This window comes from Mustela nivalis (genome assembly GCF_964662115.1).
Source record: "Mustela nivalis genome assembly, chromosome: 2".
Lineage (NCBI taxonomy): Eukaryota > Metazoa > Chordata > Mammalia > Carnivora > Mustelidae > Mustela > Mustela nivalis.
The window spans coordinates 101,847,521-101,870,718 of record NC_139021.1 but is presented as its reverse complement, the minus strand read 5'-3'; the positions used below and the strand labels follow the sequence as shown (position 1 = coordinate 101,870,718).

The window sequence follows — 23,198 nt, the reverse complement described above, 5'->3', positions numbered from 1 at the left end:
CTTTAAAAAAAAAGAGCAGAGGACAAATTCATATTGGAGCCCTCACCCAGCAGCCCAAATCTGCATCTCTCGAAACTTACTATCCCCAGAAATGAGAGCCACTGACGCCAAAGTCAAAGGAGAGCAGGTCCAGGGCACTTGAAAGCCTACCCAGACTCTAAGTCACGGGGCACCCCACGCAACCAGAGCGCACCCTCACGCATGCGCAGGCGCCCCATCCCGGGGCGTACGGACAGGACCACTCGCTCACAGCTGAGGACTCACTCACTCAAACCGCTGGCCCGCACCAAAAAGCCCCCGCCCGCCGTAAGGGCCCCGGGGCGGGGTCCCGGGTCTCCTCCCCACCGAGGGCCTCCACCGTTTCCCACCCGGCCAACGCTCAAACCTCTGCTCTTAGGAAGGTGGGCAACCAGGACCTTGAGCGTTACTGGGAAATCTGGTAACGGGATTTCGGGCTTCCTTAAACCCGTTGGCGCAAAAGGGGCACCAGGAAGATGGCGAACCTGCGCGTGCGCAGCACTGTCCTCAGCCAGGGCGCAAGTTCTGCTGGGTAAGCAAACAATCTCAAGACTACGTCTACCATAATCCTTCGCGTCCACTTCTTTAAATAAATGTGTAAATAAACCTGTCTTGCTGGGGCAGGTCTGTTCTTCTGGCGTTTTCAGGGACCGCGACCTACTCCACCCCCGGAGGTTAGGCCCTATGTATAAGAACTACTAATGTAATTTGTGGTCTTTTAGTGCATCCTGATTTGGTAAAAACAAACAAACAAACAAACAAACAAAACGAGCCCCGCCCCCCAACTCCCAAACTCTTTGAAAGACTTTTGTGGACATTACGGGAGTTTGATTGTAGATGCGCTATTAAAGAATGTACTTAGTTTTGGAGACACATACTTAAGTATTTTGTGAAATATTTATTTTAAAATGTTTTCGCAAACACAAGATAAATGTGGCAAAATGTGAAATTGTCAAATAAAGCAAATGGTACATAGGTGGTCATTTTTCATTATTATTCTAAGATTTAAAGTAGAAACTTGAACAAAAAAAGGAAGAAGTTGGGACGCCTGGGTGGCTCAGTGGGTTAAGCCTCTGCCTTCAGCTTGGGCCATGATTACAGGGCCCTGGGATCCAGCCCCGCATGGGGCTCTATGCTCAGCAGGGACACTGCTTTCTCCCCCTCTCTGCCTAGTTGTGATCTCAATCTCTCTCTGTAAAATAAATAAGATCTTTTAAAAAAAAAAAGCAAAAAGAACTGGGTGTATCTTTTAGACATGATACTAATAAAAAGGAAGATATTTGTCAGTTATCAGTTCTTGTGAATAGGGAATTTAATTAAAATGTTAACAAAATGGAATCCAGTAATACAATAAGAAAATAACATCTCTACCAAGCAGAGTTTGTCTCGGAATTGAAGAAAAGGAATTTTTCAGAATTAAGGAAGCAATGATTTTTTTTTTAACTAAGCCAGAAAATATATGCATACTTAAAAGATTTTAAATAAGTACTTCACTAAAGTAATTTCACTTCTTGGGTTATATGCTACTATAAATCAAAGATTTATATAAATAATGCTCTTCACAGTTTTAGTTGAGTCGGTACAAATATTCAAGAATTTATGGGTAAAATATGCTCATCCACAAAGTACAATAACAAGCAGCAGCTTCTAAATATGAAAGAAATAGATTAAATTATACAAGGAATATTCAAAATATATTAAACTAAAAATATGTCAGTAACAAAGCAGAGCTATCTATAAAATGTATGACTTTCATGGAGATATAACAGTGTCTGTCACAAGATAAGCGCTCAAATTGACATTATTTTCAGTTAGGGTATGTAAATGTATTTATTGTCAGTGAGTCTCTATGCATTTTTATGAAAGTTATTTCTGTGTGACTTGTAGATTTGTGTGTGTCCATCAACTGTGGGAATAACCACCACAGATTTGTCTTGAGAATAAGGCAAATACCAAACAAACACAACAGTAGATAAAAATGATACCGTGTGAAAATACTTGTATATTTATGTGTGAATTATTCTTCAGCAGTAAATAGCAACTACATCTATGGTTCCCCAGGCCAAAATCTGAAATCATTTCTTTGGGCAGAATTCTAAGATGACCCTTTATTTTTAATTGTTTCTCCAATACCACCCATCCAGAAAAGCGGTTTGTGTATATGAAAGAGGACTTCAGCTGCCTCCATTTTGACCTCAAACTTTCTGGTTGGTTTCTTCTCTCCAGCTTGTCTCTCGGCTCAGGTGGAAGACCAAGAGAGCAAAGAAATCCCACCCCTAAAAGACACTACCTCCTTAAAGAATAAGGACTACCGGGGACCCCCACCCATGTTTGACTCCAAAGACTCCATTGGACTTTCACTGCCCATCTATAGTACCCACTGTCTTTTGCCCCACATTTTTCCTATATAAACTATATATATAACTTTATATAAACCTTACATATATATCAACTTTATATATCTTTATATAAACTTTATATATAATTATATATATATAAACTATATAAATATATATAAACTATATATAAAAATATAACTAAATATATATAAACTATATATAAACTTTATATATAAACTTCTTATATAAACTTGGAAATATTTTTCAGAGCTTTGGAGTCAGTCTTTGAGATACTTGGTCCACTGTCTTCCTTGTGTTAGCATCACTGAAATAAATTCCTTTCCTGGTTCACTATGGTGCCTCTCTCTGCCTTTGGATTTTGTCAGGGGTGAGTGGCATACTTGCTCTGTTTGGGACTCCCATAGCCAGGTGCTCCTTGAATGCCAGCTACTTGTATATGTATACATGATATACACATACTCAAATATATATATATATATTTGAGTATGTGTGTGTGTGTGTGTGTGTGTGTGCATGTATTTATATATATTATAATGGATTTTGTTTTAAAATTAATCATACCGGGGGTCACCTGGGTGGCTCAGTGGGTTGGGCAGCTGCCTTCTACTCGGGTCATGGAGCCCTGCATCGGGCTCTCTGCTCAGCGGGGAGCCTGCTTCCTCCCTCTCTCTCTGCCTGCTTGTGATCTCTCTCTGTAAAATAAATAAATAAAATCTTAAAAAAAAATTAATCTTACCGGGACTCTTGGGTGGCTCAGTGGGTTGGCCTGCTACCTTCGGCTCAGGTCATAATCCTATGTCCTGGGATGGAGTCCCACATCGGGCTCCTTGTTTGGCGGGGAGCCCTCTTCTCTCTATGCCTCTGCGTGCCAATCTGCCTGCTTGTGAGCGTGCTCGCTCCCTCTCTGACAAATAAATAAAATCTTAAAAACAACAACAACAACAGAAAACTTGCAAAAATAAAATTAATCCTACCCCCAAAAGTTTTTTGCCATTACTTTGAATGGAAACTCATTTCTGTTGTTAGCATAGGAAAAATGTCATGACGTTACTGACCAGGAAATCACTTCGTATTCAGTATATATTCCCTAGTGAACGGAGATATATATATATATATATTATATATATATATATACCATTAGCATAAAATGAGTAAAAATCTGTGCACTCACATTAAACTTTTTTTTTCTTTTGGGGCGTAGTATTACGGCACTAGTCTTCCGTTTTAGCCTACACGTATTTTCTCCTTATTATAAGTTTCATGTATCATTTGCATAATTCTGAAAGTTTTAATTCAGATATTACAGAATACTATTCTTTGAATGTACTATTGTACTCACTTACAAGTACTTTCTTTATCAAATGGTAGTTTTGTTTTCAAGCCCCCAGATCGCGGACTGCCAGGTCAAACTGGCGATCAGTGTGAATGATCACAGGGGACGCCAGAAAATCCCAGCACTACTCTGGCGGCTGGAAGAAGCCAAATATCATACGTAGTCCAAAATGAAGATGCCGCGGAAGCTCCTGGGAAGCGTAGTTCCAGAGTGAGGCGTGGGGGCCTTTTGCGCAAGCGCTATTCCACCTTCTTTTGATAGTCGCCATCTCGTTTCACGCCCCAGGGCGGGAGAGGACTCTGGAGCTTCCAGGTCTCCGCGGTGTGACAGAGGGCGGGGCCTGGAACCTGCGCTGGCTGGGAGCGGTGGCCAAGCCCCTGCAGGTGTGTCGGAGGCCTCTTTGCGGGTGCGAGGCCTGGGTGGGGGGCCGGGGATAGCGGGGTTTCCGCGGCTGCGCCGAATCGGAGAATCTGAAAGCCGCTGCCGTCCCCTTCTGAGCGCCCGACTGGCCCCCGAGAAGGACTGGGGAGGGGGGTCGGGCAGGGGGCTTTGCGGGGGACTGCCCGCTGTCCACCTTCTTGGCTCACGACCTGCGGAGCCCGGCGGCCCTAGTTGGCCCGGGGCGCGGGAGGAGCGGGGAAGGACGCGGGGGGGATGGCTTTTGTGACGTGGACCCTGGGCCCGCCACGTCCGCGCTGGCGTGGCTGCTGGCGCCTCAGCGCTGTCAAGCTCTGGGGACCTGTGCGCGTCCGGCCCCCGCCACTACGCGAGCAGTATAACCTCGGTTACGACCGGGACACTCCTCCGTAAAATAATTCCAATAAACTGGGGCTGTTTGCTGTATTAAATAGGGCTGTCTATATAAAGTATAAGGACTCAATAAAGGTGAGCTGCATTTATGATTACAAGGTATGCTGTTCTTTTCATTATTGGTTCATTTAATCATCATCATCATAACCATCCTTTGAATCGGTATTAATCAGCTCCATTCTAATAAGTACGAGTACTAAGGGTTGAGAGATAAATTGGTATACTCAGCACTAACGGAGGAGGGTGGGTAAATTCTCATTGTTTTACTCTGGTTCATGGTGCTTCCCAAGGTAAAATCCAGTCTTTGGTTGTATTTAGTACAGAAATTGTCCATGAGCAAAACTGCGGAGTGGTAAATCTAACCTGGCTGCGTAGAGTTCTATTTGCAAAATATTCTTGAGGCTTCCTCAGAACTCTCGTGTCAAAAGGTTAAGTAAGGCCCTTCTTGCATTCTCCAACCTCAGAGGGCTGTTAATATGTAAACTGAAACTGTAAGATGAGCCCTGAATTTTAAGTTTTATTGGAGAAGCTGGGAATCCTCTCCAGGCAAGAAGCTGGTTTCTAGAGAGGGGAAATGGGGCAGACTTGGTTAAAAGACGGAAACTGGAATTTCTTCCAGGCTCCATGTTAAAAGTGATAAAATGTCTCTGTTCGGGGTGTCCAGATGTGTCTGGACTTAGGATGTTTTGTAAGCATGACGCCAGCCGGAAGAGGTTTCCGCTGTCCCAGCATTATGGCGTCTAGTTACTTTTTGCTAGCTACATAAAGTTTCCTGGGATTTATGGTGTCACATTGTTATTTTAAGGTTTAGATTTGTGTGGCTGTCAGACGATCAGCAGATGACCATGTCAAAATTCTACAAGGCCTAATGAACTTTTACCCTAAGGCCCACACCAGGTTGGAGGGGACAGTGAATTCCAGGGTACTGTCTGGATTTGTAGCACTGAGTGAAGACATACAGAATCAATATGGTACAGGAAAGGTGGTTCAAAATTATCTAATTCCTCCTGTTAAATAATAGCATTGAAACAAAGTCACTAAGTGTGTTAAGAGCAGAGACTAACATAGAACAAAAGTCTCCAGGTCGTCCAGTATACCATGTTTAAGTCAAAAAAAGTTTCATGGAGAGCTGATTTTGGAGAAACTGCAGTTTAGGGAGAAGAACATGTTAAATTTGAGGGCTCTGAAGACTGTCTAACTTTGTAGAGTTTATATTGTTATTTTTTAAAGATTTTATTTATTTGACAGATAGAGATCACAAGTAGGCAGAGAGGCAGGCAGAGAGACAGGGGGCAGGCTTCCCGCGGAACAGAGAGCCCAATGTGGGGTTGATTCTAGGACCCTGAGATCATGACCTGAGCTGAAGGCAGAAGCTTTAACCCACTGAGCCACCCAGGCGCCCTGAGTTTATAATATTAATAGGAAAAATGGTTATGTAACACTTCCATATCAGTATTTCAACATTATTTGTAATGCCAGCATCAGGGTCCATACTTTGGATATATATCATACACCTTAGATATTTATTATACACATTGCCTAACCTACTGTTTTTTGGATGTTTAAGTTTTCAGTTCTTTTGTGTTTTTAGTAATGGACATTTGGTCCATTTAGTAAATGGACACATAATTTTCAAAACAGGAGGAAAGAAATATTCAGATTCACTCAGAAATTTTCCCAGATTCATCATGATTATATCAAAGCCACCAATGGACAGGTGGGTACTCCTTTATCATAGTCCTTCTGTTTCTCTTTATGGCTCAAAGGGCTATTTTCCCAGGAGTTGTTTTACTAAATTGTATGGAAATTTGTCACAGGTGATTCCTGAGCTGCAAGATAAGGTCTTTTAAGACTCCTGTCTTCCAACTTTCTGTGTTCTAGCTTCATAGTTTCTGTCCTTTCCCAAGAGAAGCAGAAAATGAACAAGTATCAGGTGAGTCATTTCTTTAGCCCTTTGTGTTTGTGTGTTGGTGTGTGTATTTTCAGTGAGTTTTATAAAAGCCAAACTTTAAACTCGAAAAATGGAAATACTTAAAAATCATGTTAAGGGAAAATGCTGTTTGAATAGCACAGCAGTTCCAAAGTATAGTCTGCAGACCCCTGGGCTTTTATAAGAGGCCTGTGAGGTCAGAACATGATACTAGGATGCAAACTGCCTTGCACACTGATGGTGTGAGAGAGTGGAGACTAGGTTGCTGCCTGTTTGGCATGAATCAAGACGATGATACCAATGATAGTATTTCTCTGCAGTGTACTTACAATAAAAAACTGCCACCTTTACTTAAGGGTATATCTTTGGTGAAACAGCAGAAACTGAGTTTTATTAAATCTTGACCCTTGAATACACATCTTTTTAATATTCAGTCTTACAAAATGGGAAGTTAACATACAGTACCTTGGCTACATACTGAGGAATGATGGTTGTTTAGAGGAAAAGCACTTGTGTGATTGATTCATGTGCTCACCTAGCCACCTTTTTCATGGAATACTATTTTTACTTTAAAGAGCAACTGGCAGACAAACTCGTTATTCAGATGGGTATTTACCAAACCTTTTCTCAAAAATGGCAAAACTGAGCCTGTCACTTTAAGGGAAATAACTCTCAGTATTTCTTGCCAATGTTAAAAAGTTGAGCTTTCAAGTGAAATAGAATTTTGGAAAACTTGTATCCTCCTGTGAAGGATGACACCGTCTAATACTTAGATTTTTCTGAGGAGAAATGGTGAGGATACTAATAAATGTGATATTTTTTATATGTGTCTGCATTTTGAATAATATTGTCTTAAAAACTATTTGAGAATGAGTGAGCATGTGTGCACAAGCAGAGGGAGTGGCAGAGGGAGAAGCCAACTCTTCGCTGAGTACAGAGGCCCATGCGGGGCTTGATCCCAGGACCCTGAGGATCATGGCGTGAGCAGAAGGCAGACGCTTAACCGACTGAGCCACCCAGGCGCCCCTTGAGTATGTGCTCAGAGGCAGTTTAGGACAGAACGACACAGAGAAGTGAGGAAAAAATAAGTTGGCTAGGGAATGCCACTTTAAAAGGTAATATTTGGGGCACCTTAGTGGCCCAGTGGGTTAAGCCTCTGCCTTCAGCTCAGGTCATGATCTCAGGGTCCTTGGATCGAGCCCCGCATTGGGCTCTCTGCTCAGGAGGGGATCCTGCTTCCTCCTCTCTCTGCCTACTTGTGATTTCTGTCTCTGTCAAAGGAGTTAAAAAAAAAAATCTTAAAAGGTAATATTTGAGGAAAGTCCTGGTTAAAAGAGAAACTGAACCAAGCAGAATTCTGGGGGAAGAGCATTCTAGATAGGAAGAACAGCAAATACAAACACCCTAAGGCATGTTCCAGAAATGGTTCAAATTATTGAAGCTACAGAGTGTAGGGCCTAGGGGAGATTGAGCTAAAAGGGAAAGTCAAAGAAGTAGAAAGGACTGGAATATGTAGGGCCTTGTAGGCTGAAGAAAACATTGAATTTCAATTTATTTAAAAATCATACTTATGCAATCAAAGGAATGTACATAATGTATATGTATATGTAAAATTTAGGGAATACTGATGAAACATAGGTGTATCCCTTATCTGTCTTAAGAAATGAAAATTACTGGGGCGCCTGGGTGGCTCAGTGGTTTGGGCTGCTGCCTTTGGCTCGGGTCATGATCTCGGGGTCCTGGGATCGAGCCCCACATCGGGCTCCCTGCTCCGCAGGAAGCCTGCTTCCCTCTCTCTCTCTCTCTCTGCCTGCCTCTCTGCCTACTTGTGATCTCCGTCTTTCAAATAAATAAATAAAATTAAAAAAAAAAAAAGAAATGAAAATTACTACTATCTTTGAAGTTCCTGTGTGTCCCTCCTTATTCTCATCTCACCATTCATTATCCAGAGAAACATGAAGCCTGACTTCTGTGGTAACCATTTCTTTGCTTTTATCATTTAATGTTTAAAAAACAAAACAAAACTGTATTTTCCAATTTCCCAGGCCTTTGATAAGCACTTGATATAGTCAGTCTTACGTAATTCTTACAGCACAGCTTTTGAAGTGGTTTATGGTAGTAATTATATTAACTAAAAATCCTAGTCTTTGGGCATGATGACGGGGAGAAAGAGGCTCTGGAAAGAGGGAGAAATAATGGAAGAGGAAGCTTAAAAAAACCAGTTTGTTCAACAGTTCTGGTTTACTCTTGTACATCTTTTACGACATTCTCCATATCCAAAATTCATTCAGGAGTTCCACAACATTTCCCCCACGTTATGCTCTGTAAATCTCTGACTGAGATTTGAGTTTGGACAGCACAAATGACTAGTCAGCGTTTTTGTTTTTTGAAGTAATTTTGAGTGTAGTCTCACTACTGACTATTGGAAAGGTTTATTTTATGCAGATACTGTAATTTTTTGTTTGCTTTTTGCCATTTTGGCAAAATGAGATGACCTTTTCTTTATTTCTTCTTGTATCTTTCAGGTGTATTGCCATACATTTCTTCTGTTTGAAAACATCATTTATATTGTTTTTATTCTCACTTGCTTGTTTTAATGCAGGTCTGCTGGTGGAAAATTCTGAGTTTGGTTTATCTGAAATAAAAACAACTTTTTCACTGTGTAGAGAACTCTTGGTTGACAAGTCTTATATTTTAAAACATTGAAAACCATTCACTTTCTTCTACTGATACTACTGAAAATTCACCTTTTAATTTGTCAGACCTCTAAAGTAAATTTGCATTCTGGGCTAGCTACTTTTAAGATACCTTTAACTCTGCTGTGTATGTGTGGATTTTTCTTTATCCTAATGAGATTTATTGTACTTCCTTTGGGAGACATCCCACCCTGGTGTTCTGCTGCCTGTGGAGGGTTGTTGCCATGTACTTAGTAGAGGCTTATGGAGAAAACTAGTGGCTTTTTGTATCTCAGACCATTTGTATTGGTTATGGAGCTTTCTATCTGGTTCCAGAAACTGCTTCCCCAACTTATGATAAAATGATCACTTTGAGACATTTGATGAAGTAAAAAAAAGTCCTGTAGATACTAAGCTTCCATTTAGTGACCTTTTGAATGTGAAACCTCCACAGGGCATATTGGTGTTCACTTGTTCTGTGACTGGAGTTCTTAGGGATTCTAATACATTACAGAAATCCATAAGCAAACATTAAAATTTTGTTGAGCTGGGCTGGTTCCCTCTCTCCCCTACTTGCTTCTAAAAGAGAAAGTCATTGTGGTTTTCTTTTCTCTTCTGCAGTATTCATCTCTTGTGAATTTTTTCCTTTGTTTATCTTTGGATTCTCAGTTCTCTGATAGGTTTTGGAAAACTAGGTAAGGGGTTTGTTGTTATTGTTAGGGTGAGGTCCACTTCTCTTTTGTCTTTCTACATTCTATTCAGAACTAGCTTTTTTATCCTTATGGTCAAGATGCTAGCTCTAAGCTACTTTCTGCTCAGCCTATGAAATTTGAAAATGCCCCAAATATTCAAATTCAAGGTATGGGACTCATCCGAACAAATTTCTTTTTTCCTAGGATTTTGGTCCCTCTAGTTTTGGTGTGATGGTGATATCTGATGCTTTCCCACAGCCATTCTTAGTGTATTTTCTGGGGTTTGGATTTTATTCTTATTTATAATTATGGCAAAATATACATAAAACTTTTTTTTCCCCAAACTTACCATTTTAACCATTTTTAACTGTATCGTTCAGTGGCATTTTATTACATTCACATCATGGTACCATCATCATAACCATCCATCTCCAGAACTTTTTTCATCTTGCACAACTAAAGTTCCTTTAAAAAAAAAAAAAAAAAAGGCTTATTTATTTATTTATTTATGTGACAGAGAGACAGCGATAGAGAGCACAAGTTAGCAGAGCAGCAGGCAGAGGGAGCGGGAGAAACAGGCCTTCCACTACACAGGGAGCCCGATGTCCTGGAATCACGACCTGAGCCGAAAGCAGCCACTTAATTGACTGAGCCACCCAGCCGTCCCACAGCTAAAATTCTAACCATTAAATAACTCCCTATTCTGCCTTCCCTTGGGAACCACCAGTCTACTTTCTATCTATAAACCTGACTATTCTAGGTCCCTCATATAAGTAGAATCACTCAGCAAATAAGTATTTGCTGCTTTTAATTGGCATATTTCACTCAGTATAATGTCCTTAAGGTTCATCAGTGTAGCATGTGACCGGATTTCCTTCCCATTAATAGCTAAATGATATTCCATTGTTTCTATATACCGTATTTGTGCATTCCACCCCTTCCCCCGCTATTTGACATGTTTTATTAAAAATCATGATTCTATACTTTTTAATGAGGTCCATGTTTCCTTTTGCACCCAGTTAACTTCTCCTAATATTCACACTTCCCTCCTTTGATGCAGCCTCTTTTCTACTTTTAGTTGTGGAATTTGGCCAGTCTTCGGGTTGTTTTCTTGTGTTAGTTACGCTGAGGTGTTACCTAGTTGTATCGATGGGCAGTTGCGAGCTGAGGGTCTTCCTGCTCCATCGTCTTCCTAACCTCTCCTTTATGCAGTCATCTCTTGAAGGACACTTGGCTTTTTTTGCACCTTATACCTATTGTGAATAGTGCTGCTATGAACACTGGCGTACAAATTCCTGTCTGAGTCCCTGCTTTGAGTGTTTTGGATATATAGGAGTGAAATTGCTGAATCATACAGTAATTCTTTAACTTTTTGAGGAACCAACGTACTGTATTTCTCTGTAGGAGTTGTACCATTTTACATTCCCATCAGCAATGCACAAGGTTCCAATTTCTCTATATCCTTGCCAGTACTTGGTGTTTTCCTAGGTTTTTATGTTGTTGTTGCTATGTTGAAAGTAGTCATCCTAATGGTGTGAAGTCATTTTTGTTTTGTGCTTTTATCTTCTTTATTCTTTGACTTATTTATTCTTGACTCTTTAACTTACAGCAAAATTCACTCTTTTTGGGTATACATTTCAGTGAGTTTTTTTAAGATTTAAAAAAAAATTTTGACAGATCACAAGTAGGCAGAAAGGCAGGCAGAGAAAGAGAGGGGAAAGCAGGCTCTCCTGCCAAACGGAGAGCCTGAGCAGGTAGCCCGATGTGGGGGCTCAATCCCAGGACCCTGAGATTATGACCCGAGCTGAAGGCAGATGCTTAACACACTGAGCCACCCAGGCGCCCCCAGTTCAGTGCGTTTTGACACATGCATAAAGGCATACAGTCATCACCACAGTGAAGATACAGAACAGTTTCACTGCCTCAAAATTATTTTGGTTCCCTCTACCACTAATTCCTGGCAATCACCAATTTATTCTTTATCCCTAGAATTTTGACTTTTTCTGAATATCATATAAATGAAATTAAATGGTATGTAGTTTTCTGATACTACCAATTTTCATTTAGCATAATACATTTGAGATTTAATCATACTGACTATGCACAGTTCATTCTTTTTTATTGCTGAATAGTACTGAGCTATATGTATGTATCCAATTTATTAACTCATCCACCAGCTGAAAAGCATTGGGTTTTCTGCTTTGTGGCAATTATAAAAGGAGCTGTTACAAACAACTGCATTTAGATTTCTATGTGTACACAGATTTTCATTTATCTTGGGTTAAGTACCTAGGAATGTGCTTGCTTGGCTCATATTCTTTATAAGAAACTGCCAAACTGTTTACCAGAGTAGCTGTATGATTTTGTGTTCCTACCACAATGTACAGAGTTCTCTACCTGTTTCGCATTCTTGTCAGCATTTGGTATTGTCAGAAGTTTTTTTCAAATCATGCTGATAGGTGTGTAGTGGTATCTCATTATGGTTTTAATTTGCATTTATCCTAATAACTAATATACTGAAAATGTTTTTCTTTTTTTAAAGGTTTTTTTTTTTAATTTATTTATTTGACAGACAGAAATCACAAGTAGGCAGAGAGGCAGGCAGAGAGAGAGGGGGAGGCAGGTTCCCTGCTGAGTAGAGAGCCCGATGTGGGGCTTGATCCCAGGACCCTGAGATCATGACCTGAGCTGAAGGCAGAGGTTTTAACCCATTGAGCCACCCAGGTGCCCCTATACTGAAAATGTTTTAATGTGCTTATTTCCTACCTCTCTATCTTCTTTTGGAGGGCACTTACCAAGTTTCTCTATCTTGGACTTTTACATTTCGGTTTTAAACTAAAACTGCCCATTAGTTATGAGTCTCTCTTTCTTTGGCTTCCAAAGCACTCTCCTCCTGACCTGCCCATTTATTTAGAGTTTTGCCAGGCTTCAGTCTTGTCCTAGCTTCTGCTATCATCATCTTGAATGTTGTTGCTTTCAGATTTCTTTTCTGACCCTTCTGGAACTCCGTTTTTTAAATGTATAACAATATTATTTATTGAAATTTACTTACATGTATATCTGCCCAAATGGGACAGTTCCAGCTCTGTGTTCCTCAGTCACTTCACAAAATTTCACAAAAGTGAACAAAATTCAACTGTCTCCTGCCAAACGGATTCTTTTGTTTTCCAGTTTTCTTTTATGGATTTCCTAGTTGCCACAGAATAATGTTAGTTGGCAAGGTATAAATGTTCCAACACGCCACTACACACCCCTGCTAGAGAGGAAACTTGTGTTTCTGTATAAGTTGGGAGATCACTGTCATGAACAGAAACAGCTTGGAGCTCACCCAAGAGCAGGAAGTCAGAATGGCAGTGATGGAAGAGGAAAGACAGCGAAGTCACCGAAGTCACCGTTGTAGAGCAACACAAGATCAAGTGGCCACAGGCAGAGGCGCTCACTCTGACTGGGTAGATGCAGGAGGGGTCTGAGACCAGGGAATCCAAGGACTGGCACTGGGAGTAAAAAAAGGAAGGGACGTAAGACTGTGTGCAGGAACAGATGGCAGCTTCAAGCAGTCAGCAATACAGAGGAAAAGAAGTAGAATCCCTCGTGTGCTTGGAAGTGAAGGCAAATCAGAAAACATGCAGCTGAAACCAGGTGTCCTAAAGAAAAGAGTATATTATCACAGACTCTGAAGATACTGCCCACAGTACTGCTGTTTCCTTCAAGAACGTGAATATACTCTGGCAACAGAGAGAGGTTTTTGAACTAAGGACTAGGGTAACACTTCCATCCCTTCCCACCATAAAATGAGGTTTTATTTTCATTTGATCATGAATAAAAAATGTTACTCGACATGCAGACAATACTGAGAGAAAAAAGTAGAAAGTGTAAACTAACGTTTTGTCCACTGATGTCAGTATTCCTCCCCAAACAAATGCACAGTACAGGAGAGTACACCTTTCCAATATTAGGGAGTTTCAGAAAGGAAATCACTTTAAAACCCAGGGATTAAAGACTCAGAAACTGAAAAATAAGTAGATATAAAATATAAGTAAATTAACTTAGGAAAGAAATTGTAGAATAGAAAATCCTGTCCAATTAGAGATTAAGTCCAGTAACTGGCATGTGGCAGAGGAATTGGAAGAGACCATGGAGTGGAAGAGGGGGTGGGAGTGCTGGTAAGAATCAACCAGAAAGAGGAACAGAGTAACAGGAAATAAAATAGAATCCCTGAATAACAAAACCTAAATACTGGAAGAGAGCTAATATTTAATCCAAGGAAACTTTCCATTAAAACAAAACAAAAAAAGAAACTGAATTACATTATTGAAAAGGCTCTGTGTGTGAGAGAGAACTGACCCAGGGTAGTTAACCCCAAGAGAGAGTCTACTAAAACTACTAGACTTACTTAAAAGTAGAGAAAAAGTCCTCTAGATCACGAGGGAAAAGAGTCTATGTCACTTGCCCAGGAAAGAAAATAATATTGACATAATTCTTATTGCCAACATATATATATATAAAACAAGAAGCAAGAACTTAAATTCAGCAAAGAAGCTCTTCATGTTTTCACATGTCAAGTTCTGTGAAATATAAACAAAGCAATGACTGGAGGAAATTTCATAGCCTTAAACAGTCCTACCAATAAAAATGGGAGAATGAAAATAATTAGCCTCGTAGTTCTAGCTATTATCAAACTCTATAGATATTGTGGGAGTTATTCTTCCCTTCTCTCAATGATTATTCATTTCCAATGAAGGTATGTTTCTTCCCCCCATTGCAGCTATTTTAAATGTTAATCATTCCGTTCACATATGCCTCTGATTTTCTAACACTCCATATTTCTGGTGTGGTCTTTGCCTTTTCTACTTCAGTGTTTTCTTCTCAACTACCACGCTACCCCCTCGAACTCTAGCACCTCACATCTGTCTCTTCAGTGGCTCCCTGTTATCTGTAAGTGAGTGGGTGACCATCCCTAAGATGTGGTAGGACACACCACAAAGTATAAAAATGGTGTGAAACAGTAGAACATCTATTCATATTTTTGTTTCTTATAAATAGAAAAACAACTTGTCAATTTTTAATAAAGACGATTATAAATTTATGTTTATAAGCAGACACCCATTGAGTGGGTATACAAAATATATTTTAATGGTCCAGAGACACACTCAGAATTATTCCATGTTCTCTCACCTGACTGGACTGTATCACCTTCTAACTAATCTTTCCTATTCTCATATCATGCTGTCTTATTTGTAACTTTTCTAAACTTGCCATTTTTCATACATCAAGGCCTTTCCCAACTGTTTTTTTTTTTATTCCCAAAGTTTATGTTAGCTTGACTACCTAGTAAAATCTGATTTGATAATACATAATGCAAATATCTATCCCCACTTGTGACCATCTTATATCTGGTGTAGGTTTCTGTCAGAGCACCTGTTATGCATATTACATTCAAGTATTTACTTCTTTGCCCCCTTGTCACAGTGTAAGCTCCTTGACAGCAGGCGTAGTTGCTTTCATTCATCACTGTATCTCCAGCAAAGTTCTGGGCATGGGTGGTATCTCAGTAAATCCATATTGATCACTTCACCTATGTACAGAGTAGCAAAGTATCTTAACTTTCTAGAGTACACTATGTGGCAGGCAGGTTAACAGCTAGTTTACAGTGTTTTTTTTGTGGTACTCTACACTCTGATGACTTCAGTTTGAACTGAAATATGTTGTTACAGGGACCAGTCACATTCAAGGATGTTACTGTGGAATTCAGCCGGGAAGAGTGGCAGTTAATGAACGATGCTCAGAGGACACTATATAGAGAAGTGATGCAAGAGAACTATGGTCTCCTAGTCTCAGTGGGTGAGAAAAACTTCCACATATGTAACTACCAGTAGTTTGCATTTCCTTTCCCAGGTGCTGGACTGCACAATATTAGCTTTGTTTCAGGGGTCAAAGCTGACAAATCCATTTAGGGTGCCAGGAAAAATATGTGTCCCCACCCTCCCACTGAAAGAATCTACATCTGCCAAACCTAAGTGGGACCTTCAATTGTTCTGCTAAAGCTGCATTTCCTCATCCTTCAAAATCCCTTAAATTCCAAGTAATCTGATTAACACATTTTTCCATTAATAGGTTACCGTGTGAATAAGTCGAATTCAGTTTTCAAGCTGAAACAAGGAAAAGAACCGTGGATACTGGAAGTGGAATTTCCACATCGGAATTACCCGGGTGAGTGAGGACCTGTGGCGACTGTTGCTAGTGAGGTGGTTGGTGCCTTTTGCATTATGAAATATTTTTTAGGCATCTTTCAAAATGTCCTATAGTGGAGTGCCTGGGTGGCTAAGTAGGTTAAAGCCTCTGCCTTCAGCTCACGTCATGATCCCAGGGTCCTGGAATCGAGCCCTGCATTGAGCTCTCTGCTCAGAGGTGAGCCTGCTTCCTCCTCTCTCCCTGCCTCTCTGCCTACTTGTGATCTCTGTCTGTCAAATAAATAAAATCTTTGGAAAAAAATAATAAAATAAAATGCCCTATACTTTGGAAAAAGCCAAGGATTCTTGGATCTGCATATGCAAGTACCATAAATCACACCTCCAGTTTTTGTTTTTCCACATAAATTCCTCCTTTGCCACACTTTTAAAAATAGACTTCTCTTTCCTATATATGAAATCTAATCGCTGCCCAACCCCATCTTAGATTTTTATCTTTCTTCTAGAATTCCCAGTTACTGGAATTCTAGAACACTGTGATCTCAAATCTGATGATAAATTTTACTCCAAATGTCCTTCCCTCCCTTTACTAACAATGAGATGCCTCAGTTATTTTCAACACCGGTTTTATTAACTTCCTTTTTTCTCTTTAAACTCTGAAATATCAGATTATAAACCTTTATGCCTTTCCTCAACTACATTATTTCAGAGCTGATGCCTCCTTTTACATGTGGTTTGTCTTTCACACAAAGTATTAATTATTATCCCTTCTAAAATCTACCACACCTTACTCGGGAGTATTGTAACACGAAGATTTAAAAAGCTAAAAACAAGCCAAAAGACTACTAAGATGATCTCACTCTGCTTCTGTAAATGCTTTTCTTATACTCCTGACTTGTGTACTTAGCTGTTGCCGGGACCAGGAACAATGTCTGGTTTCTAGTAGTTGTTCACTAGGTATCTGTTGAGAGACTGAATGTGAATTTTAGTAAGAGGCAGGCACTGTCTTCTCTGTGCCCTTCACAGTAACTCCTGCAAGGGTTCCCCCTTTCCTAAAACCAGAGACACACAGGGTCTTGGTTCCTGAGTGTCCCAGTTAGCCTTGTCCAGGTTCTCATCAAGCAGCATCTTCTGTCTTCCCCACAAATGCCAAGCCTCTGCTCATTATCTTTCAGTTTCTGTCAAGCATTTAAAGATGAATAAATATGAAGGTCAGTAAGGGTTCCAGAATGATGTTGAGTAATTCTTTAGAGATCATGTAGTAAATTGAAACAAAGAGGTGGGAACTAAACTATGAAAACAGAAGACCAAGCCTGGGGCTGAGGCGTGGCTACCACCACTCTGGAGATGCAGTATTAGGCGATCAGGCTTGAAAATCGTTGCTGCTGCAAATGGGAGTGCATCGTGTTTTATGATGGCTTGCATCCTCTTTTGAATCATCTTTCCTTTTGGATGTATGTGTTCTTAGGTCTTTTGTCCCCGTGAAAATTAAGACTGCTAGATGGAGAGTGAGAGCTCAAAGTGTGAAACTGTTCCTCTACACACGGGGAAACCCGTGTGCCCAGAAAATCCCGTTAGCGTTGGCATCCCAATTGTTGTGTGCGGGTACAGAGGGAAGCAAGCAGAAGTTTACAGTCTGCTAAAATAACAAAGCAAGTTAATTTTGAGTGACAAAAACCTGTTAGCTTTCCATCCAGTTTCATCTTTCCCCTGATATTTCCAGTAGACATAGCTGTCTACTAATTTTTCTTTTCATCCGACTTACTCTTTCTTGTCTGTCATGGGCTTACAGCATTCTGAGTCCCAAAGTCGTCTTCAGCAGCACTCTAAAGATCTGTTCTTCTCTGCTCCCTATTCTCCCCACCCCCCCTTAACTTTTTCCTCCCAAGTTTTTAAAGCCATATTTTTTGTAAAGTGCTAGAAGTACTTAGGTTTATAACTACGTTTCTTCCTGGGTCTGGTACCATAGTTTTTAATGTTTATGTGTTTTTTCTAAACCAGTGGGTTAGAAGAAATTTGCGTTTGAGAGTTCCTTTATTTGGGGAGATTGGCCTGAAGCCTAAGAATTAATGCTACAACCATACTAATAACATTGAGATTTATATAGTACTAAATTTTGGATTTCTTTATAGAAGATCTCTGGAAAATTCATGACAGAGGAGCGAAATGCCAGGAAAGCCGAGCTGAAAATTCAAGGCAAGTCCAAGATTTTGATTTTAAGATTAGAAGCCTTGTAATAAGAACGCGAGTACTGGAAGTGGGACAACACTAGTTCACACTAAATGTGAGAAAACTAACACTGGAGTGCATTCCGAAGCATATAGCCCAAATGGGAAAGTTCTCTTCCATAATGGAGATCTTATGTAGGACCAAGATATTCCAGCTTTGAAGTTGCCTTTTAATTCTTCTGAGGTACACAGTAAGGGAGGCATTGTAGATGGGTCTCAGGCATTTGAGAGACTCTGTGCATACAATGCAAGGGAAGGTTCCTTCTATCAAATGGTAAACCACAGTGGGTGTCAGAGAACATTTATAGTGGAGAAACTGTGAATCTACTCTATAGATTCTGTATCTATAGACAGGAAAAATCTCTAGAAATTGGTTCTTAGCGAGTGTGCCTTAGACATTACTGAATTTGAAAATTTCTCCCCAGGAATGAAGAACTCACAAAACACCAGCAAACTCAAGCCAGAGAGAAAATCCATAAATGTAACGAATGTGGAAAGTCCTTCTGCCAGAAGTCTATCCTCGTAATACATCAGCATATTCATTCAAAGGACAAACCCAGGGAATGCGGGGAATCTGGCTCTAGAAATGGAGACCGCACAGTACAACAGAAAACTCCCACCAGAGAGAAAACCTATGAATGTAAAGAGTGTAAAAAAACTTTCTATCACCTGTCATCTCTTAGTAGACATTTGAGGACTCATGCAGGGGAGAAGCCCTACGAATGTAATCAGTGTGAGAAATCCTTCTACCAGAAGCCACACCTTGTAGAACATCAGAAAACACACACAGGAGAGAAACCCTTTGAGTGTAATGAATGTGGGAAGTTCTTCTATGTTAAGGCATACCTCATGGTACATCAGAAAACACACACAGGGGAGAAACCGTATGAATGTAAGGAATGTAGGAAATCCTTTTCCCAGAAATCACACCTCACAGTACATCAGAGAACACATACGGGGGAGAAACCTTACAAATGTAAGGAATGTGGGAAATTCTTTTCTAGAAATTCACACCTCAAAACTCATCAGAGAACTCACACAGGAGAGAAACCCTATGGATGTAAGGAATGTGGGAAATGCTTCTACCAGAAGTCAGCCCTCACAGTACATCAGCGAACTCACACAGGGGAGAAACCCTTTGAATGTAATAAATGTGGAAAAAACTTTTACTATAAATCAGACCTCACGAAACATCAGAGAAAACACACAGGGGAGAAGCCCTACGAATGTCATGAATGTGGTAAATCTTTCTCCGTGAATTCAGTCCTCAGATTACATCAAAGGACGCACACAGGAGAGAAACCCTATGAATGTAAGGAATGTGGGAAATCCTTCTCTCAGAAGTCACATTTTATCATACATGAGAGAAAACACACAGGGGAGAAACCCTATGAGTGTCAGGAGTGTAGGAAAACTTTTATTCAGAAATCAAAACTTACCGCACATCAGAAGACACACACAGAAGGAAACAGCTGAAAAATACTATGTATTGGGAACTTCTTTTGGAATTCATCCTTTAGAATAATTGGATAATTCACACAAGACAAAAAACTTAGGAATATCATCTATCTCAGAAAATTTTGGTCACAGTCTGCCTTGACAGAAAACAAAAGACACAGAAATTCTTTAAATCTATAAGGGAGAGATTTTGACAGCATGTCAGACTTAACTAAGTACCAGACAACTGACAAATTATAAAATCTGAGGGAGACCATTCGTTCAGAAGTCCTACTAGATTGCAAAACACAGAAATCACATGAGAGAAATCCTATAAAAACAAATGAGTATCAGGAAGTTTTCTGACAGGGCAGCCATTGGTAGATGCCAAAGCTCACCTGAGACGCTCCTATCAGTCCCCTTCCTGAGCATTCAGAAACCGCTGACACCAGGTGCACTTGGAGCACTCAAAGGTGTAACTGCATAGACCGCCTGTATCGAGAAGTGCTGCTTCCGTGAACTGCAGATCCACGATGCCAGGCTAGAACCTTTGCAAGCATTCCAAATATGTGCAAGTTTCTTGACAAAAATTCAAGGAAAATCTGTATTGAGTGGGGTTAACAGATACGCCAGAAGTCATGTTGCAGCAATTAGATTCTGAGGGGTTTTCTTTGCTTTTTGAGTTTTCTTTGTTTTTTTTTATTTTAAAGAAACCTACCAATGTCCAGACATTGTATGTTTTTAAAAAGCATAAACACATTGAAAAAACCAGGTGACATCCTTGCACACATGTGAAGAATCCTTTAGTATGTAGAACTAATGTGAGTCAGCGCACTGCAAGACAGACTGTGGATGTTTATGTGCACGTGGATCCATCCGTATTTGTACATAAGGAAATATGTAGCTTTGGTTCAGTAGTTTCCACGAATGTGAACATACTTCACATTACGTCTGGGCAGTGACTCCTGCTGTTGCTCTAATGTGTATTTTAAATGTAATATTCTTTTAAAATTGTAACGCTTCTTTTTCTCCTATTTTTTTTTTTTTGTATTTTTTAATGAATATAGACGTTACTGAACCAATTGTTAAGAAAGGTCAGTGAATTTTACATTAGGGGCACATTTATTCATAAGAAAAGACAAATTATTTTTTAAAACAGCTAAAAACAATGCTATGTAAAGTAGTAGTATCTATCTTACTGTTGATATTTTAGCGGGGTGCAGAGCTATCTGCATTAGAATTCTGTATGTTTTAAGAATGTTCTTCACTGCCTTTTTCTTCACAGTAGAAGCAACATTGTAGTGGTTAAGAGTGGGAACTCCAAACTCTTTTGGCCACAGCTCAAATTCCAGCATGGGGCATGCCACTTAACCTCTCCGTGCCTCTCTTTCCTTTTCTATAAAAGAGAAGTGATAATGATGGGATTACTTTGAGGTATAAATGAGTTAATATTTTTAGAGCACTTAGAATAGTGTCTGAGACACAAGAAAAGCACACGTTAGATACTATTATCATTATAATTTGTATATCTTCAATAATGCTGGAGAAAAAAAAAGTTTGCTACCAGCATTCACCACTTACTTTATTGCTGTAGTGCCTTGGTTTGGCTTGGTTGTGCATTTTCCCACAAGTGATTCAGATATTCAGATGGGACCCAAAGCCTGTTTCTGTAGCCTACAAGCCAAGAGTGGTTTTGCATTTCTAAGTGGGTGGAAGCAAATAAAGAATATTTTGTGACATGTGAAATTATATTCGAATTTCAGTGTCCATAAATAAAGTTTAGAACACTAATAAATATCATTTGTCTCTTTTGCCTGAGGCTGCCTTCAGCACTACAAGGGAAGAGTTGAGTAGTTCTGACAGAGACCATATGACTCACAGAGCCTACCCAGCTACTGTCTGGCACTTTACAAAATTAAGTTTTTCTGTTACTTAGAGCTGAAAACACCACAATCAATGTATATGATGTACTTTTCTGTATGTTATGTTTCAGAAATGATGCAGACAGCAATTTGTGGCTGGGTGGTTTTGTGCAGTGTATTTATTTTGTACGTTGTATTTATATGTTAAACGCCTAAGCATTTGAATTTTTTCAAATAAGTGTGTTTTATTTGTTGAACTCTTATAAAATTGAAACATTTTCTGATGGAATGTAGCGGTACGTGTATAAAATAAACATTGTCTAAATTAAATCAAATTGGTAATTGGTCCTTACTTAAAAAACACTCCCTTATTTTCTTCCAAGTCAACGGCCAGTGTTCCCGATATCATTTTATAATTTTCTCACTATCCCATGAGCATCTTTGTCATACTTAACTAGCATAATCTAGTAACAAAAACCTTACAGTACCCAACTCCACCAGCTCCATTACTAGTAACTACATTACTAGTATTACTAGAGTACTAGCAGCATTATTTTATTGCCTAAACTTCCTGATTGCTAAATGCCACTCCGATCTAAATCCTGCCACTTTTCTGCCCCTTCCAAATGAGGACTTTCTTGAAGCTCAACTTCATAAACATGGCTTGATTTGTCTACTGTTGACCACTAATGAACCACCTGCTTGTGATACTCAGTAATTGCTTTGTTGTCTATGTAACTTCTGAATACTCAAAGAGAGTAGAGTAAATACTGTTACCAATACTCTACCCAATACTGACATGAGCATGCCATCTTGCTTATAGCTATGCCTTTGGAGTTCTTTATTTCAACCTGCTATGAGAGCAAATATGTTTCCTAATTTCCCCTGGCTTTTCAATAAAAAATGAAGAAGTATTGCTTTTTGCCCTGAAACAAATAATACATTATATGTTAATTAAGAAATCACTGCTTTTTGAGGAAAATCTAATAACTCTGTCAAATCTGTCATTAAGAATAAAGTCTGTGGGATGCCTGGGTGGCTCAGTTGGTTAAGCAGCTGCCTTCGGCTCAGGTCATGATCCCGGCGTCCTGGGATCGAGTCCCACATCGGGCTCCTTGCTCCGCAGGGAGCCTGCTTCTTCCTCTGACTCTGCCTTCCACTCTGTCTGCCTGTGCTCGCTCTCTCGCTTGCTCTCTCTCTGACAAATAAGTAAATAAAATCTTTAAAAAAAAAAAAAAAAGAATAAAGTCTGTATTGACCTGTACCCCTGGGGCAAATAATACATTATGTTAATAAAAATAATTAAAAAAAATAAAGTCTGTACTAATGAAAAGACTTCAAAGATACTCTAATGAGAATAAAATATTCCTGGCCTTCAAAGTCTAGAAGGGTGGGGAGAGACTGCCTGCCTCTTGGCCACAGTTTTAATCCATGAATTAGTAACCACAAGAGTCAGTGGATCAGAGACAACGGATCACCAGATCAACTGATGGGTTTTTCATCAGCACACGTGCTTACGAGGGCCAGCCAGCCCAAAAGCTCCACAATTCTGAAGGGCAATCGGCAATAGCATTCACTATGACTATGTTCCGTACAGTCAGAAAGTCAGGTACATCCTCAGTGACCAAACGTTCACAACTGAAAGCCAGCCAGTCAGTCCTTCAA

At 39.8% G+C, this 23,198-nt stretch overlaps 2 protein-coding genes and 1 long non-coding RNA gene across 32 annotated transcripts in view; 1 reads left to right on the top strand and 2 right to left on the bottom strand.

Annotated features, from left to right (window-relative positions):
* LOC309859721 (zinc finger protein 37A-like) overlaps positions 1-2,964 on the bottom strand; it is a 33,514-nt gene extending 30,550 nt beyond the window's left edge. For 12 of the 23 annotated variants that reach the window (XM_082720787.1, XM_082720786.1, XM_082720789.1 and 9 more), the window contains exon 1: positions 386-486. The gene's annotated coding sequence lies outside the window, so the exon portion shown is untranslated. The other 11 variants (XR_014308861.1, XR_014308862.1, XM_082720788.1 and 8 more) reach the window with 8 other exon arrangements.
* ZNF25 (zinc finger protein 25) lies at positions 432-21,863 on the top strand. 8 transcript variants are annotated; one of them, XM_082720806.1, is made up of 7 exons: positions 3,732-4,094; positions 6,163-6,238; positions 6,339-6,454; positions 15,533-15,659; positions 15,933-16,028; positions 18,139-18,202; positions 18,660-21,863. In XM_082720806.1, the coding sequence occupies exons 3-7, from the start codon at positions 6,440-6,442 to the stop codon at positions 19,708-19,710; spliced, it is 1,353 nt and encodes a 450-aa protein (XP_082576932.1). In that variant the 5' UTR covers positions 3,732-4,094; positions 6,163-6,238; positions 6,339-6,439; the 3' UTR covers positions 19,711-21,863. The 8 variants fall into 8 exon arrangements, with proteins under 8 accessions (XP_082576930.1, XP_082576936.1, XP_082576932.1 ...); XM_082720807.1 differs by having other exon boundaries at positions 6,136-6,238; XM_082720805.1 differs by having other exon boundaries at positions 6,089-6,238.
* On the bottom strand, positions 5,971-15,526 carry LOC309859745. Its single transcript, XR_014308871.1, has 2 exons — positions 8,341-15,526; positions 5,971-8,124 (listed from the first exon to the last, which is right to left on the bottom strand). It is a non-coding gene; the product is annotated as an uncharacterized lncRNA (long non-coding RNA).
* Positions 21,864-23,198: the final 1,335 nt, after the last annotated feature.